General features: G+C 41.6%; 1 protein-coding gene across 1 annotated transcript in view; it reads right to left on the bottom strand.

Moving 5' to 3' along the window:
* Skap1 (src kinase associated phosphoprotein 1) overlaps positions 1–16507 on the bottom strand; it is a 286838-nt gene that overhangs the window by 245306 nt on the left and 25025 nt on the right. Inside the window, exon 2 of the mRNA XM_040749572.1 lies at positions 15470–15575. Within this exon, the coding sequence (XP_040605506.1) occupies positions 15470–15575 (106 nt within the window). The remainder of the gene's footprint in view (positions 1–15469; positions 15576–16507) is intronic.

Genomic DNA, 16507 nt, shown 5'->3' with positions numbered 1-16507 from the left:
ACATGTATACAATAAATTCTGGTCATACTCATCCCCACCAATACCTGCTCCCAACAAGTCTCCTTCCCACCATTATGTCTCTTTTGTTTAGTGACTCACAGGGCCTCCTGAGAAGGGATGAATATGGAAACAACTATTGCAGCATGAAGCATAAACAACTCACCAATGTCAACATCTCTAAGGACTCTGACTGTCCCTCCCATGAGGAGAGACCTGGCCAGCAGTGTCCCATAAGTGTCCTCCCCATCCATGGCTGAATGATGATGGGCCCAGTCTTGTACAGGACCCATGCAGGCAACCACTGCTACTGTGAGTTCATGGATATATTGGCCATGTTGTGCCTGTGGTGGTTTGAATAAGAATAGCCCCCATAGGCTTGCTCACATATTTGAATGCTTGGTCATTGGGGAATGGTATTAATTGAGAGGGATTGTGGGGCCTCGATGAAGGAGGTGTGGCCTTGTTGGAGGAGATGTGTCACTGGGAGAGTGTTTTGGGGTTTCCTAAACTCAAGCCAGGTCCAGAGTCTCTCTCTTCCTGCTGCTTGTGGATGCAGATGTAGAGCTCTCAGCTACTTCCCTAGCACCATGTCTACCTGATGCTGCCATGTGCCATCAGGATGATAATGGACCAAACCTCTGGACTGTAAGCAAGCCCCAGTTAAATGTGTTCCTTTATAAGAGTTGCTGTGGTCATGGTGTCTCTTCACCGTAATAGAACACCGACTAAGACAATGCCTAAAGACAGGATTTCATAGGCCTCCTCCCCATCTTCCAGCTTCCACAATCTTTCCACTCCCTCTTCTTTAATGTCCCCTATTCTTGGAAGTGGTGCTGTGGGTGTCATCGTGGGGTGGTCATTCAACAATCACTTATTCTCAACAGCTTGATGGCCACAGTATTTACTCATTTGGGAAAGAATAAAAAAAGTTAGAAGGAAATCATTGGACAGAACTGAAAACTGAATAACACAGAACTTTTTAACTTTCTAGGTGAATTTGTATTTTAAAAGAGGATGTTAACATCAATGATCCTCTAAGTGGCAAAACTCCACACACAATAAATTAAAACCAAACATTTGAGCCTTCTAGGAGAGACATCTATGGGCAGGAGTGTCTGTGATGACTGTGGCCACTGACTGGCCCAGGAACTGCTTGGAAAACAAGCATGTTTCATGTGACACTGTCTTCATCACCTAGCATCAAGCCCAATGTAAACAAATAGCCAATACATATTGTTAAGTAAATTAACCACTTCCACCCTGTAATCCTCACCCTGCTTTTAGTTGATTCCATTTCTCTTTATGACCAACATAAAAATCAATCATGGTGACTGATGTTTTGAGAAGAAGGAAGTGAATGGTTTACTCAAACACCAGGGCTCGGAAAAGTGGTCGGACAAATACAAATGCCTTGCTAAATAGGCTTAGAGAGTGCGCTAATCCCCTTCTAATGAAGAATTCATCCTGCCTTAGCTCAAAGGGATAACAGCTCAGAGACGGAAGTTGCTCTGTCAGTGATACCTCATCTCATGAGGACCTTGACAGTGAACTTCCTTTACTTAATAATAATAATAAAAATCCCTAACTCATCAGGAAGCATTCAAAGGACAGTTTTTCACATGGTCCAAAACTGATTTCACTTCTGTGTGTGTGTTCTGACAAATAGTATAAAACACCCCGATGCAGCTGCCTGTTTACACAGAGTGATCCAGGCCCGCTGCACAGCTAAAGCTGCATTTCCATTCTCTCCAGCCCTTCCCCACCTGGGAACCAAATCCTCCCAGTGCTTCCCGCTCTGTCTGCTTTTAAAAATGCAAAGGACTTTAATATCAGTAACTTGTTATTATATAAATATTCATCATAGAGAGTCAGAAATACAAATTAATAAAAAAATGTTAAGTTCCATTTGCCAGAAATTACTACTGTGGGCATTTTGATCTTTTTGCTATTGTTGTTGTTTTCAGGTTTTTCACTGTGAGATTTAATATTTTTTTCAGCCCACTTTTTCACTCATAGGCTGTCATTCCACATCAGTAACTCTCCTAGAGCACAGATGATTAAATAACCGTTTTGTGAAAGCTGGCTCTCTTAACAAAATGGAGGAACAAAACAAACTGGAATAAACTGAAATGGCCCAGAGCTGAGGCTGAGAAAACAAAAGAGTTATGTTGACATGAGGGTGATGCTGCCACTCAGGAGACAGAGAAGATGGGCGTCTATGAATCTGAGACCAGCTGTTCTGTATAGTGAGACCTTGCCTCAGAAAGAAAGAGAGGAAGGAAGAAGGGAGGGAGGAAGGGAGGGAGAGAGGGAGGGAGGGAGGGAGGGAGAGAAGGAGGGAGGGAGGAAATAAGACAATACTTGAGTCATTTTGTGAAGGTTAATGGTTAGCCAGTGACAGAAGGGACACAAATAGGAACATATATTAGGGTGAAAGTCAGTAGATCTTGCTGATAGACATAGAGAAGTTAGGAATGATTCCTAGGGCTCTAAGAGCCCAACCCAGACTCATGGGCAAGTGGAATACAGACAACCAGGCCAGTCTTGGACACTCGACAACAAGAACAGAAAACCTAACTGACAAGTGTTTAGACATGTAAATAGGGGTTTATGTTTCCCACGAAACAGAAAGTCTGGAGACTGATTCTAGAGCTGGTGCCGAACCTGGCTCTTCCCACCTTTCCAAGGAGCACCAAGAGCAGTGTCTAAGGATTGCTGCTGCATGTCAGGGCTGCTATCTCTCAAGTGTAGGGACTTTCCTGAGAGAGACTTGCACAGGTCTTTGCCCTACATTTCTGTGGCAAACCCTAGAACAACCTAGAAACCCTAGAACAACCAAAGTAAGATGGCTGACATGGAGACTCACCCTGGGCTAGAAGAATGAAGGGTAGCCGCTGGGTGGGAACCAGCAGGAACTCTCACAGCTCTGGGAAGCCTGAGGTTTCATGAAACACCCATTATGAGCCATCCAGTATGCTGCTGGGTGCCCCGAAGACAAAACTGACACTGAGCTATAGAACTGGGCGCCCAGGGAAAAAACAAGCAGGCAAAGTGGCAAAACAAGCTCAAGCCTAAAGAAAGAGCATAGACAGGCAGGGCGTTGGTGGCGCACGCCTTTAATCCCAGCACACAGGAGGCAGAGGCAGGAGGATCTCTGTGAGTTCAAGGCCAGCCTGGTCTACCAAGTGAGTTCCAGAACAGGCTCCAAAGCCACAGAGAAACCCTGTCTCAAAAAACCAAAAAAAAAAAAAAAAAAAAAAAAGAAAAGAAAAAAGAAAGAAAGAAAGAGCTTAGACCCAATGAAAGAAAGGGAGGATCAACAGTGAGACCAGGTTGTTGAAAGGGACAGGAATCCAAGCTGTCTGATACTTGGAGGACTAAAGAAGATAAAAACTGGCAGCATCACATGGATATGGCAACTGGAGTAACTGGACCATCCAAAGAGTAATGTTATTGGATCAGAAGATGCCCTGAAAGGTAATAAATGACGGAGGTTGGACCACAGAAGAGGAAAGAGGAAGTGAATGGTCTAGACCTCCAGGTGTCTGCCTGTTCAGGACAGGAGATAAGACAGTAGCTAGGGAGGGGATGACTCTTTAAGACGTAATGTGTTTTTAACTTGAGGAGGGAAGGGAGCACATTTGCACAATGTTAAGAGAGATGTGATGAAGAGGGGACAATATAACTTTAAGTAAATGGAGGCAGGAACAGAGTTACCATGAGACAGTCTGTAGGTACTCCAGGCATAGGCAGGGTATGTGACATAATGGCACCTTTTGATCTCAGCACTTGGGGAGCAGGGGCAATCATCTCTGTGAGTTTAAGGCCAGCCTGGTCTACATAGTGAGTTCTAGGTCAGCCAGAGCTATGCAGTAAGAACCTGTCCCAAAACAAACAAACAAACAAACAAAAAGACTTCCGTTCTCAAATAGTATATGGAAGGATTCTGAATATAAAAGATGACAGAGGGGCAAAGTATTGCAAAGGCAGCAGGACAGACCTCAAAGGTAAAGAGACTGAAGAGTGAGGGCCTAGGAGGGGCAGCAAGGAGTGTGGAGAATGCCTAAAGCACTTCTGGAAAACAAGCACAATCTTTTTTAAAGGATGGAGAGCCATATGTCACACAGACACAGACGGAGAAAAGAGGTCCGGGATCCAACGGGGTGTGGTTGCAACAGGACATGGGTTCTAGAGGACACAGGCGAGAATCCAGAAGGTAGCCGTTAGGAAATAGCAGAGGTGGCAGGTCCAAGGGAGTACAAAGCTGAGTAGGGAAGGTAGCCAGAGGCAGAGAGCTGGTGACAGTCATAGAGAGGAAGGCAGGGACTAGTGTGCATGTTCCCATGGGACTCCAATACATAGACAGGAATCTTGCAGCTTTTCATCATAGATTCACTTAGAATGTTCCTTAAAAGTCATTGAATGCAGATTCTGTCTCAGGAGATGTGCTGGCCTGGAGCCTGAGACTGCACTGCCAGGTTTCCAGAAGAACCAAAGAGCTAAACAGAAGCAAAGAATATGCCTTGCTTCAACTTTTCTATTTACACTGTTCTGACACTCTTTCATCCTTGGCTTTCTAACTTTAATATATTAAATATACATTAATTAACATGTAATAATTAATATTCATATATATGTTTGTAAAGAGCACAGAGTGGGAGGGTAGAGGCACAGAAGGGAAGCGAGAATACATTAGAAGTTTCTTCTAAGCAACTGCTAGCTACACACACTTCACAAACTTGTCAGACAGCTACCTCGTGTGATTAAGTGCATCTGTGGAACCTCTAGTGTTTCAAACAGGGCACCTAAGTACCCAGTAAGAGAATAAGAGGCTGGGAACAGCAATTAATTCTGGTTATACCATATGGCCATTCAGAACACTTGCTGGAACCTGAAAAGTTAATTTCACAAGAGTCACACTTATTCTGAATTTTAATCATTTTTTGGATCAGCAAACATATGCCTGCCAACCTGCTTCATTTACACAAAATTCTGAAGCATAATCACACCGCACACTCCAAAATGATTGGTTTTTCCCAGATGGACTTGAGAGCTCATTCCTACTAGGTTCTCATAGCAAAGTAGAAGCTGCCGGTGCCCATCTCATATCCTTGCTAAATAAAATCTGGCGGTTTTTTAGCTTTAAAAATATTTTTTATTTTATTTATGTGTTTGTGTATTTTGCTTACATGCATGTCTATGCATCGTTTGCATGCCTGGTGTCTGCAGAGGTCAGAAGAGGGCATCAGATCTCCTGGAACTGGAGCTACAGTTTGTAAGCTGCAGTGTGGTACTGGGAATTAAACTCGGGTCCTCTGCAAGAGCAGCCAGTGCTCTTTTTTTTTTTAATTTATTGTTTGATTTAGATACATCCCAATCACAGTTTCCCTTCCCTCCACTCCTCCTAGTACTCCCCCAGATCCAGGAGCCAGTGCTCTTAACCACTGAGCCCTCTCTCTGGTTCCCCCAAAAGTTCTTCTAATGTCTAACATCACTAGCATCCCTCCTACTTTCATCAGCAACTCACTGCACCATGAGTACCATACTCTCTGGTCCTGGATGCCTCAGCCCCGGGTCTGGCTCAGGACCCTCATCCCTGTGACCTCCCTGCAGAGGCATTCATGCCTCCCAATCGCTGCATTTCGCTTCACCGGAATAAAGACATTATCGGCTTTCAACGCAGACTCCATTCCCTGTCCTCTTAGAACCAGGATACTTTCATCTCCTGCACATCTAATAACTTCAAGATAAGGACAGAAAAAGAATCCGTTTTTGTTGGGTGAACTCGAGTCGCTGGTGCTTGAGAGACTGCCCTAATATCCCCCGAACATGTTTTAGTGATAACATTTACTGCACTTGGGGCCAAAATGATTTTCTGCCACTTTCAATTCTAGTTCAATAAAAGAATAAGGGCTTTGTTTCTGACCTCTGTCATTTTTAATACCATAAAATGATTTAAAAAATGTAAAATTGACTTCCATTTCCTACTGGACTACCAATCTCATATTAGCTTTCCTTTTATCAAATTTATGAGAAAAGTCAGAAATTGCCTTTCCTTTTTAAAAAAAATCAAAATTTCAAGATCTCCTGGGCAGAATGCTTGAATTGAATTTCAGCTCTCAATAATTGCTGGCCTAGAAGTTTTAAAGAAGTGTAAAAGTTAGCTACTTCCTGTTACTTATGTCAGTAATAACAAACTAGAGGATTATCCTTGAGCTCAAGAGCAACCCCAAATATAAGGTTATTCCTACAAAACCATCACTCCTAAAAGCCTCAAATATGTGTTATTTCATTTCAAATTAAGGCAGTCTGTAATTTTTGAAGACCACAGTGAATAAAGTCAATGATTTCTAAATTGCTAAGTCAAACCAACTGTATATTTTTATAATATTACATCATAAAAACTTTCAAATATGCATAAAAGTTTAAATAAGCCTCATATCTAGCCACAAACTAGACTCATGATTCATGGCTTGTTATGTTTGCTTGGTTACATAGTGCCCATCCATCCGTATTATACTGATACAAGCATGGGCAGTATATTCTATCCACAAACACTTTGTGTGACTATAATTAACTCGACTTCAGCAATTATCAATAATTCTTTTGAACCAATAATCTTTTGAAAGATGCCATTTCATTTTTAATGATTTAGTTGAATAAATTAACCAATTAGACATCCTGAATTCTACATCTTAATCTTTTATTAATTCTGCTACTTTGAGTAATGTCTTGGGCATCCGTTCTCTCATCAACAAAAACACAAAGCACTTGGTAGATATGATAAGTCCCAATTCACAAAATGTAAAAATGGGCCTTGTGGTTAGGGCAGGATTCACAAGTGAGTCACTCTTAATTAGAGAAATAGCTAATTGGAGGGCATGTGAGCACAAATGGGTTTTTTTTGGTAAATTATAGAGAAAACCTTCATAAGGCTCACAAAGTCAAGAGGGAACTTGAGTTTGAGAGTTTAATTATTAATATTATGCTGGCCACAGTGCGTTCCCAGCAAAGCTATTGGATCTGGTTTGATTAGGTCACTTCAAGTGCAGATTCTATATAGCACATAGCACCACATCATATTGGAGTTTGCTTGCTTTGCAAACCCATAGTTTTCACTGGTTTGTAAATTCCTTATTAATCACCTGATTAAACCAATTGCAAACAGAGGTAGCTGTTCCTTCATAGACTGTTCTCTTAAACTGATTTTTTTTCTCCCTTCAGAAGTTTGGCCTTGGAAGGGGCACCCTTTGAAGACCAGAAAATCAAAGCTATTCCAAGACAGTGCTGAGCGGTTTGAAAGAAATATGAAGAACCAACATCAGCCCTTGGGCAATAGGCTGAGATCTTCGCAAACGGGTCAGCAGTTGGTCTGTATAACATCCTCATTGCCAAGGAGGTGGTGACATCTTGTGTAAATCAAAAAACTGAAGCTCTGAGATAGTTCATTTCCATTTTAAATACACGGGGTTAAATATGAATATGAGCATGCCGAGGTTCCTGTGGGATTGATTTTTCCCGTCTTCTCTGAACCCTTTGCTGAGCGTGATAAGGACCAGGGTTCATTATCAGCCCTGCTAGCGCTGCACTTCGGGGAAACAAGATGAGGCTACACAGTGGGAGAACATATCCACAAAGAAGAAATGATTTGCGTGGTGCAATGATAAAGCCCCATGTTAGGTTCCACTCATTTTCAACATAATCATGAAACCAAATGAAATCCCAAGAAATGAAGTTTCCTGAATCATTTTTCAAACTGAAACAAATAAAAACCATAGTGACATCATAAAATAAATCAAATAGAGGCTTTAAGGCTTGGTTAGCAATGTTTGCTTTGTTTTTAAACACACAATAAACATCTATTTTTCCAATAATAATACTTGCATTTTCATAGCATTTATTTACATAAAAAAAAAGAAATCCAACAGGCAATCTAGAAAGGAAGCTAAGATCTTCATTAGAACCTTGAAGAGATTCGGTCAAGGTTACAGAAATAACATCAGAACAAAGAGCCTGGCTCCTGTCAGCTGACCCTGAGTCTCCCGCACTTCCCTCCCTCTGCTCCAGTTTCACTGCAACACAGAAAGTGGTTCCAGGGTGGGTCTATACCAGAAATAAGGGAAGCATGCAAATTACAGAAAACCACAACCAGGAAGGCTCCAAGCCACAAGGTTCCTGGAAACCCACAAACAGATGAACAGTGGAGAGGCATTTTCCCCCACTGGCCTTGATAAGCAGAAAAACACAGCATAGCTCTGGGACAAAAGACTAGCTGGGGACCTAATGAGACTTAAATCAAGGGCAAAGAAAACGGTTGTGAAATGAAGACAGAGCTTTCATACAAATGATCTTTTCACACAATGTACGGATTAAGCATCTCCACTTACAGACAATAGGAAAGCTCCATGCATTAAAAATTTGACACTGAGGGTTTTCCGAGACAAAGACAAATCCACGCCGGGTAGATAATAGGAATGTGCCTGAGTGATAATGAAGACTCACATTCTGAAAGGAGGAAAGCAAATCTCAGGGACCTAACTCATTAGCTAAAAGGCAGCATTCAGCTTATTGAAGATATTCTAATGGCTTAGCCTACCTGACAGGTATAAACATCTCCTGCCTGCTGCCTGCATCACACTGCAAAAATTCCTTTCCCGTCCTCCCACTTTTCCTCCCGTCTTCTCCCTTCCCTTTCCTCCACCTTTCTCTTTTTGAGATGTTAACCAGGTAGGCCTCAAATACCTGGGCTCAAGCAATCCTCCTGCCTCAGCTTCAAGAGAGAAGCTGAGACTACAAGGCACACATGGTTGTCTCCTAGTCTTTGATGGCTTGGGAATCACTATGTAGCCCAGGCTGGCCTCAAACTGTGGCTGTCTGTCTGCCTCTGCCTCCCTATGACTGGGATTATAGGCATGCCCCACCAAGTCAGCACCTTTTTATTCTTTTATTTCATAATTTTATATATGTGCTTACTTTGATCATGTTCCCCCCAACACTACACCTCCCCAATGAACCCCTGTTTATTTTCATCCCCCTCATACTTTTATCCCCCCACCTTTTCTTGGTTTTTCAAGGCAGGGTTTCTCTGTAATCGACCTGGCTGTCCTGGAACTTGATCTGTAGACCATGCTGGCCTCAAACTCACAGAAATATACCTGCCTCATCGTCCCTGTCCCTTTTTATTCTTGATAGAAAGCATTTTCCTATCTAAGGACCTCTGGGGGAATCTAAAAGTACATTTTCTTGAACTTCAACCTAAAATCTTAAAGATACAAAATTAAAAGATTATAAGTACAGTCTTATTACTGGGTATTTATTCAGAGCCACTAAGGGCTCTGTTCATTATTACCTATAAAGGTATTGTCTAAGAAAACATTTTCTGTCTTCCCAATTGAAAATTTAAAAAGAAAGCCTTTGGATCTGGAGATGTGGTAATTCAGTTGATAAGAGTGCTAGCCTAATATTCAGGAAAGCCTGGTTCAATTCCCAGAACCTCATAAAACCAGGTATTGTGGCTTATGCCTGTAGTCCTAGTACTTGGGAGGCAGATGTAGAAGGATCAGATGTTCAAGGTCATCCTTAAGTTCATAGCAACTTCAAGGTCAGCCTGGGCTACCTGTGACCCTGTCTCAAAATAATCCTCCTCCTCCTTGTCATCATATGGGCCTGCTCAGCAGCACGTATGCTAAAACTGGAATAAGATTAGCATGGTCCCTATGACCATGATGGCATGTAAGTTCATAAAGGGTCCCAACTTCAAAGGAAAGAAAGAAGGAAGAAAGAACATTTTTTAAAGAACAAAGTCTCATTGTTTGAGATTGAATCCTGGGAGCCACATGGTAGACAAGAAAATCTACTCCACAAAGTGTCCTCTGACCTACACACACACACACACATGCGTGCATAAAGAAATAATGTAATAAAAAGAAATAAATTTCTTCATCTGGACTGTTTTGCTCTTGTTACTTAGCATGAAAAATATGAAGGCATTATTAAATCTTTGAATTTCCTGTATAAAATATTTATTTTATGAGATGCCCAAAGGGAAAAGCCTTTTACTCAATGATGTCATCACAGTAGCCTCATGGAAAAGAAAAGAAATGGGGTGATTTAACCTTGGAGTTGGCCCTAAATGCCTCCCGAAAATGAAGGAATACACAAAATAAGCATTATTATAAAGTTCAAGTGAGACTTATATTCATCGAGGTTGCTTTGAAAGTATAGAAGCTTTCCATACAAGAGTGTGTGTGTGTGTGTGTCTGTGTGTATGTGTGTGTGTGTGTGTGTGCACGCATGTGTCAATTCTCTTTCACATTAAGCCAAGAAGCCAGTGGAGGTGATGTTGTATCAGCCTCACCTGTGCAGCATTTCAGACTGTAAGAGGAAAAACCCTCAGTCCTCCAGAAGGAGAGACCAAAAAATCTCAGCACCACTGTGAAGTCTCCATACACATTTACTCAGTGATGAACAGCTAATACAATCACTTGACCCGTAACTAACCCATCAGTTGAGATACTTGACACATGACTAACCCATCAGTTCAGATCGAGCCTGAAGTTGCTGTAGGTTTTTCCTTTTGTATGTATAATACGGTGTCGATGACAGAACCCATGGCCTCGTGAAAGCTAGGCCAATAGCTATCAACTGCATTCCCAGCCCCCTTGGTACCTTCCTTCCTTCCTTTCTTTCTTTCAAATGTTCTTAGAATTAGTTATTTATTTATGTATTTGCTTTGGGTCCTGTGTCATGTAGAGGCCACAGGACACCATTTGAGTCAGCCCTTTCCTTCCACTACATGGGTTCCCAGGGATGAAACTCAGGCTGTCAGGCTTGGGGCAAAGCACCTTCGACAACTAAGCCATCTCTGCAGCTCATTGCTCCCTCCCTCCCTTCTAAGTAGAAGAGAAGAAAAGGAAGGGAGAAGGAAGACATTCTCTTCTTCTGTTTTTAGCAGCAAGTGTGTTTGTTTTGGTTTGGGATTTTATTTGTTTATTTATTTTTTATTTAGAGAGTCTCACTCTATGGCCCAAACTGGCCTCAAACTCATGACAATTCTGTGCCTTGGCCTCAGAGTGCTGTAGGCCATTGCATCCAGCTAACAAACAGAGGCATTGTTCAAGATGTGTTCAAATTATTTCTATGATTTTTTAGCCTTTCAGAGACAGCTCATACAAGCATCTTGTACCTGTGCTTTTCTTTACTGGCACTCAAACTCTGGGATAAATAGCAGAATTAAGAACAATGGCTGCTCTTCCAGAGGTCTCAGGTTCAATTCCCAGCGCCCACATGACAGCTCATGGCCCTCTGTAACTCCAGTTCCAGGGGATAAGATGCCCTCTTCTGACCTCTGCACCCAAGTGGTCTACAGATATACATGCAGGCAACACACATGCACACTCGAGAGAGAGACAGAGACAGAGACACAGAGAGACACAGAGAGACACAGAGACAGAGAGAAAGATTAAGGGCAGAGGGATACAAGCAAATCTTTAAACTTGTGAATACACAAATATCCAAACAGCATATTAGACACTAGTTTTCTTAATTAAAGCAAAACCAAAACAAAACCCTTCATCAGTGCTTTGCTTGGGGAGTTTATAGGCCCAGCAACCAACACAAGCAAATGAAAACCGCATTTAATGGCAATGAGATTTGTAGTGTACTACTCTAGAACCCTGCTTGTTCTCAAGAGCTTTACCAGACTAACTCGTCTTTATTTTTAAGATAACAAAGATATCAGAATCATAGGTATTGTCAGGTTTAATCCAATGTTCAAACTAAACTCCTGTTAAGAAAAAAAACTGAAAATTCCCAAAGAAAATAGGAACTTTTTATGAGATTTTCTTGAGAATAGTGTATCCTATTTCATGCAAGGCAAAGGGCTAGCCACCTACAGTGAAACCTGTTACAGATATGTTTTCTGTCTATGTTTTAAGTGTCCTGGTTTTTGTGGACTTTTGGCCATAAACCTGTTACACAAAGTTATTTCTTTATTTCTTTTTCCATTTAAACATCTTATAAATCCACTTGTCTCCTGTTGGAACTCCTTTGGTGTTATTAAGTTTCACAGAAGGAAACAATACACTGGGTTTGTTTCCATTGGCTCTGGCCTTCACTTCCAACAGTGAGTATGTGAGTGAGGAGTCCCCAAAAGGGCCCTCAAGAGAGGATTAATCGTATCTCAGTGATAAAAAATCTTCTGCTCCTTCATCCCTTCCTTCACTCTCCATGCATTATTGCTGGCAGATGGCCTCTGCTGGATCAAACACAGAAGAAAAGCCCTACTGTTCCTTCAAATGAGGAGGTACGTCATCAAGTTTCTGGATGTAGATCATGGCCGTTTCATCCCAGGTGTCTCACATCTGGAGCTAATCCTGCAGTGACCACAACTATAAAGCAGGGAGGAGCCTTTGCAGACTTTCCCCCCAAGCATGCTACAAAAGGCTCAGTACGAGCATGCACTCGGAATGTGGAAGCTGTTAGTCTTTAGGCGGAGAGGAGGCAGTTTGAAGGACATCAAATTCCACAACAGGACTTCGTTCCCTGCAATAGTAGAAACTTCCGTCCATACTTGTTTTGTCATACAAGAAGGATGCTATCCTTCCTCGACACACTTTCAAGCACAATAATGTAGCTGTAGATACAGAAATCTTATTCCTTGTTGTTTGTAAGAGCTATGATGTTGATACTGAGGAACTGATGAGCATGACCAGGGACACTGCTGATTCAACACAATTATCATTTTCTGTGGTCAGTCATCCTGGACAATAGAAAGGTGGAAAATGGCACATTCCACCAGTAGTGATTCAAGCAACTCCACAACCATGACAAATACCACTGAATTCTGAGCCAGCCATTGAAAACCAGAGCCAAGGCCTTAGAGTTCACCAAGACTCAGAGGATGGACCTTTTTTCCTTCCTTTCACCCTTTTTGTTCCCCAGCAGTGCAAGATTGAAGAGTTAAAAGAACCTAAGCCACAAAACAATAGAATGGGAATACATGTGAATACATATAAACTATAACATACATGCACACACCAATTTACCAAGTCCCTAAAGCATTATTGCTTTACTGTGGCTAAAGATGAAACATTCGAAAATGACCTCCAGTAATTCTTCTGTTGCTCCAGAATTCCTCATGTATAATTAACTCTCAGATTTGATGATTTTTGAAATTTCTTGTCACAGCTTACTTTTGTGGGGAGGGGGGTAGATACAACTGCCATGCCATATAAGTAAATGTGGCTGGCGTTTTTCATAGATTTTCAGTATTTTTAAACCAATTGCTATCAACACATGTACTCTGATACTGGTCAGTCACAAATGGGACAATAGAAGCGACATGGCTGAAGAAGACTCAGGAAAACAAGGGTTCCATTGGCAACACTGTGATTGCAGAGGTGGGGGGAAGACGAGCTCCAAGAGCTGGTTAGGGGAAACTTCCTTTCTGCATTTTCTCGTGCACTGTCTAATCTCTGGGTTCTCATTTCCCCAGTGATCTGATAATTAAGAAATTCTAAATAAAGTGTCATCTTTCTAGCAACAAATCAATGAACAGAAAAACCCTCATCAACTTACAGATGTTTCCTAAAGTGCCTGCTGATTATTTTCAAGTGTCTAACCCACAGACCATATGGAATGTTCTTTGGAAGCCTTCTTTATTCCATGCCTGGTGAGGCTCATGCATTCTCATTCTCATTCTCATTCTGCCTCTCTCTCTCTCTCTCTCTCTCTCTCTCTCTCTCTCTCTCTCTCTCTCTCTCTCTCTCTCTCTCTGTGTGTGTGTATGTGTGTGTTTCAAAAGGAGATTATGCAGTAATACAAGAGGGCCTGGAGAGATGGCTCATAGATTGAGATCACTGGCTGTCCTTCTGTCCTTCCAGAAGACCCGGGTTTGGGTCCCAGTATTCTCACAACGGCTCACAGCCATCCATCTGTAACTTCAGTTCCAGGGGACCCAATGCCTTCTTCTGACCACTGTGAGCACCAGGCAAGCATGTGGCCCACAGACACACACCCAAACAAATATGCACACACACAAAATATTTTCTTTTGAAAGGAAGCAGTGTGACAGAGTGACCACAAATTGTCTTTTCACTGCCCATTTAATGTTAAAACTTAGATCTGTCCTAATGCTGTGATATAAATATGAAAAGATACGTATGTCTATACACATCAGCAAAATTACATTTGCATCCCATATCCCATGTTTTTACATCAAACAAACAGCTATATTCCCTATTACAGTCAGGGCTTCCCTCTCGCTGTAATAGAGTTTAAATTTCCACTTTTATTCTTTATGCAACCCTTATGATAATACAGAGGCAAACTCAGGAAAATTAAGAAAATCTATGGATCATTAACTAAGCCTCCATGTGCATAACTAAACTTATCTGCTAATGAAGTCGTGCTACGCAAGAGTTTCATTCCAACACTTTACAGCCTACCAAAAGTTAGATATTCCCAATTTACTAAAACAGAAAAGTACCCATCCTCAACATTCTGCTCGTTTCAATGATTCAGGGCAGCCCAGGCTGCTAATTACAGTCCCCAGTTGCTGAGCAAAAGTGATGCTTAATTAGCCAGCAGGAGAGGTCGATTAACATCCAGCAGGGCACCTCGTGAGGGTCTCTCACACTCCTGCAGGGAATAGATTCTGGCTGTGATCTTCCAAAGGATGGAAATCCCAGAGTCTAAGAAGTTTCCACCGGCTTTGAAAGTAGAAGCTAAGAACGATCGGCCATGCAAATTAGATCCCAAGCCTACCCTGTAGGTGCACACTTTAAGTGCTCAGCTGCCAAGGTTCTGAGTCACAAAGTCACCTGGGTAGCAAGGACAGAGGAGCACTCACCCTGCCGATCCCCGTTCAGTTGCCACCTTCCAAGAGAAATCGGTCAGGAAATGGATTGTAAAGGAGATTTTGATTTCTTCTTCCCCTAAGGAAGTGTACGTTCCCAGCATCTATTAGCTGTTCACATTCTAAGATGTGCAAATGAGAACAGCACTCCTTCTTTTAAAAACTTAATGAGTACAATGTTCCCACCCAGTCTGGGACTAATACATACCAGTGTGATCAAAGAATCAACTAACCAGACCTGATTATAACTTGTCTATGGCAGAAAGGGATGAGAAAGGAAAGTCAGAATCAAAAACATGAAAACTCTCTTCTACTCCCTAACACCTTCTCATTAGTTGTCTGAACAAGCATAGATGTCCCGATTTCACCATTATGTCTCTGACATTATCAGTCACAAATGTATTCTATATAATCCGAAGCCAAAACCAGCCTGATTATTTTATGGCAATCACCAAAATGTGTTCATGTTGGTAAACTTCAATATACTCACCTACCTCCAAATGGATTTGTAAATTTCTGCCAAGTATGAAAAGCTGTGGCAGGTGTGCGTTCCTGTTAACTTATACTGCAGCAGAGGAGATTTTTCTACTAACGAGACTGGCTGATACACACCTGGATTTGATTTGCTGGAAGCCCCGGAGAATGTGGTCTCTCTGGTCCTGCGCACCACCACTGAGGTTCTCATTCCGCAAGCCCTCTGCCAGGAAGTCTTCAGCATCTGAAGGGAAAGAAGAGGTGGTCAGCAGGAGAGGGGTGTGGGGAGAGAAAAGAAACTCTGAAAGACCAGGAAGTGAATGTTGTTTCTTGTGTAAACCTTTATGGCTGAACAACGTGAACACAAATGCACTAAAGGTGTCACCTACTTAATAAGAGCCAAGATGCTAAATTTCTATCAGGTGTAGCGCTCCATAACAAAGAATAATTAAGATTCCATGCATTCTCTGTAAGTGACAAGTTCTAACATTCCAAGACCTTGCTATGAGTCTAAAAAGAGGCTGCATACATTAACCACAAGAGATAACTGTTTTTGAAACCATTTTTGAAAGCAATGCTTACATACAGGATGGTCACTGATGGCAGAGGATGGATTGTCAGTTTCACAAACATGCAAATATTATAAATAAGTCACAGAAGGTCACAGACCAATAAGAGCAGAAGAGGAGTCCCAGTAATTGCAGCTGAAATAAAAAATAGAACTGAACTGCAAAATCACGAACAAAAAAGGGCAGGCATTCAGAGGAGAAACATTAATTAACAGATACATCATCAATGAAAATGACAATGCAGCCAAGTGAAGGAGCCCACACAGAAAAGAAAAATGCATCCAAGAGAGGGAAATTGCAATTAATGTAAATGCACATTACAAAATAGGAACATGATGGAAATGCATACTACAAAACAAATCTTGTTATGGTGAAGGAGGAAATTTGAAGGTACACAAATTTTCAAAGACAAAATACATCGATAGCAATTACAATTGCCAGAAATATGAGCTACACATGTAACTCTTCATAATATGTTTATCATCCCTAAAAAGCATATAAATAATACAGTTAAAATTCTCTGCCTCCAAAAGAAATCATACTCACAATATGAAACTGCATCACATATACCACTAAAATAATTCGATGTATTTACACTGGTGGATTA

The sequence above is a fragment of the Mesocricetus auratus genome, unplaced genomic scaffold (genome assembly GCF_017639785.1).
Source record: "Mesocricetus auratus isolate SY011 unplaced genomic scaffold, BCM_Maur_2.0 Super-Scaffold_100007, whole genome shotgun sequence".
NCBI classification, from domain to species: domain Eukaryota; kingdom Metazoa; phylum Chordata; class Mammalia; order Rodentia; family Cricetidae; genus Mesocricetus; species Mesocricetus auratus.
Note: the sequence above shows the minus strand (reverse complement) of the source record. Positions and strands in the feature narration are given on the sequence as shown.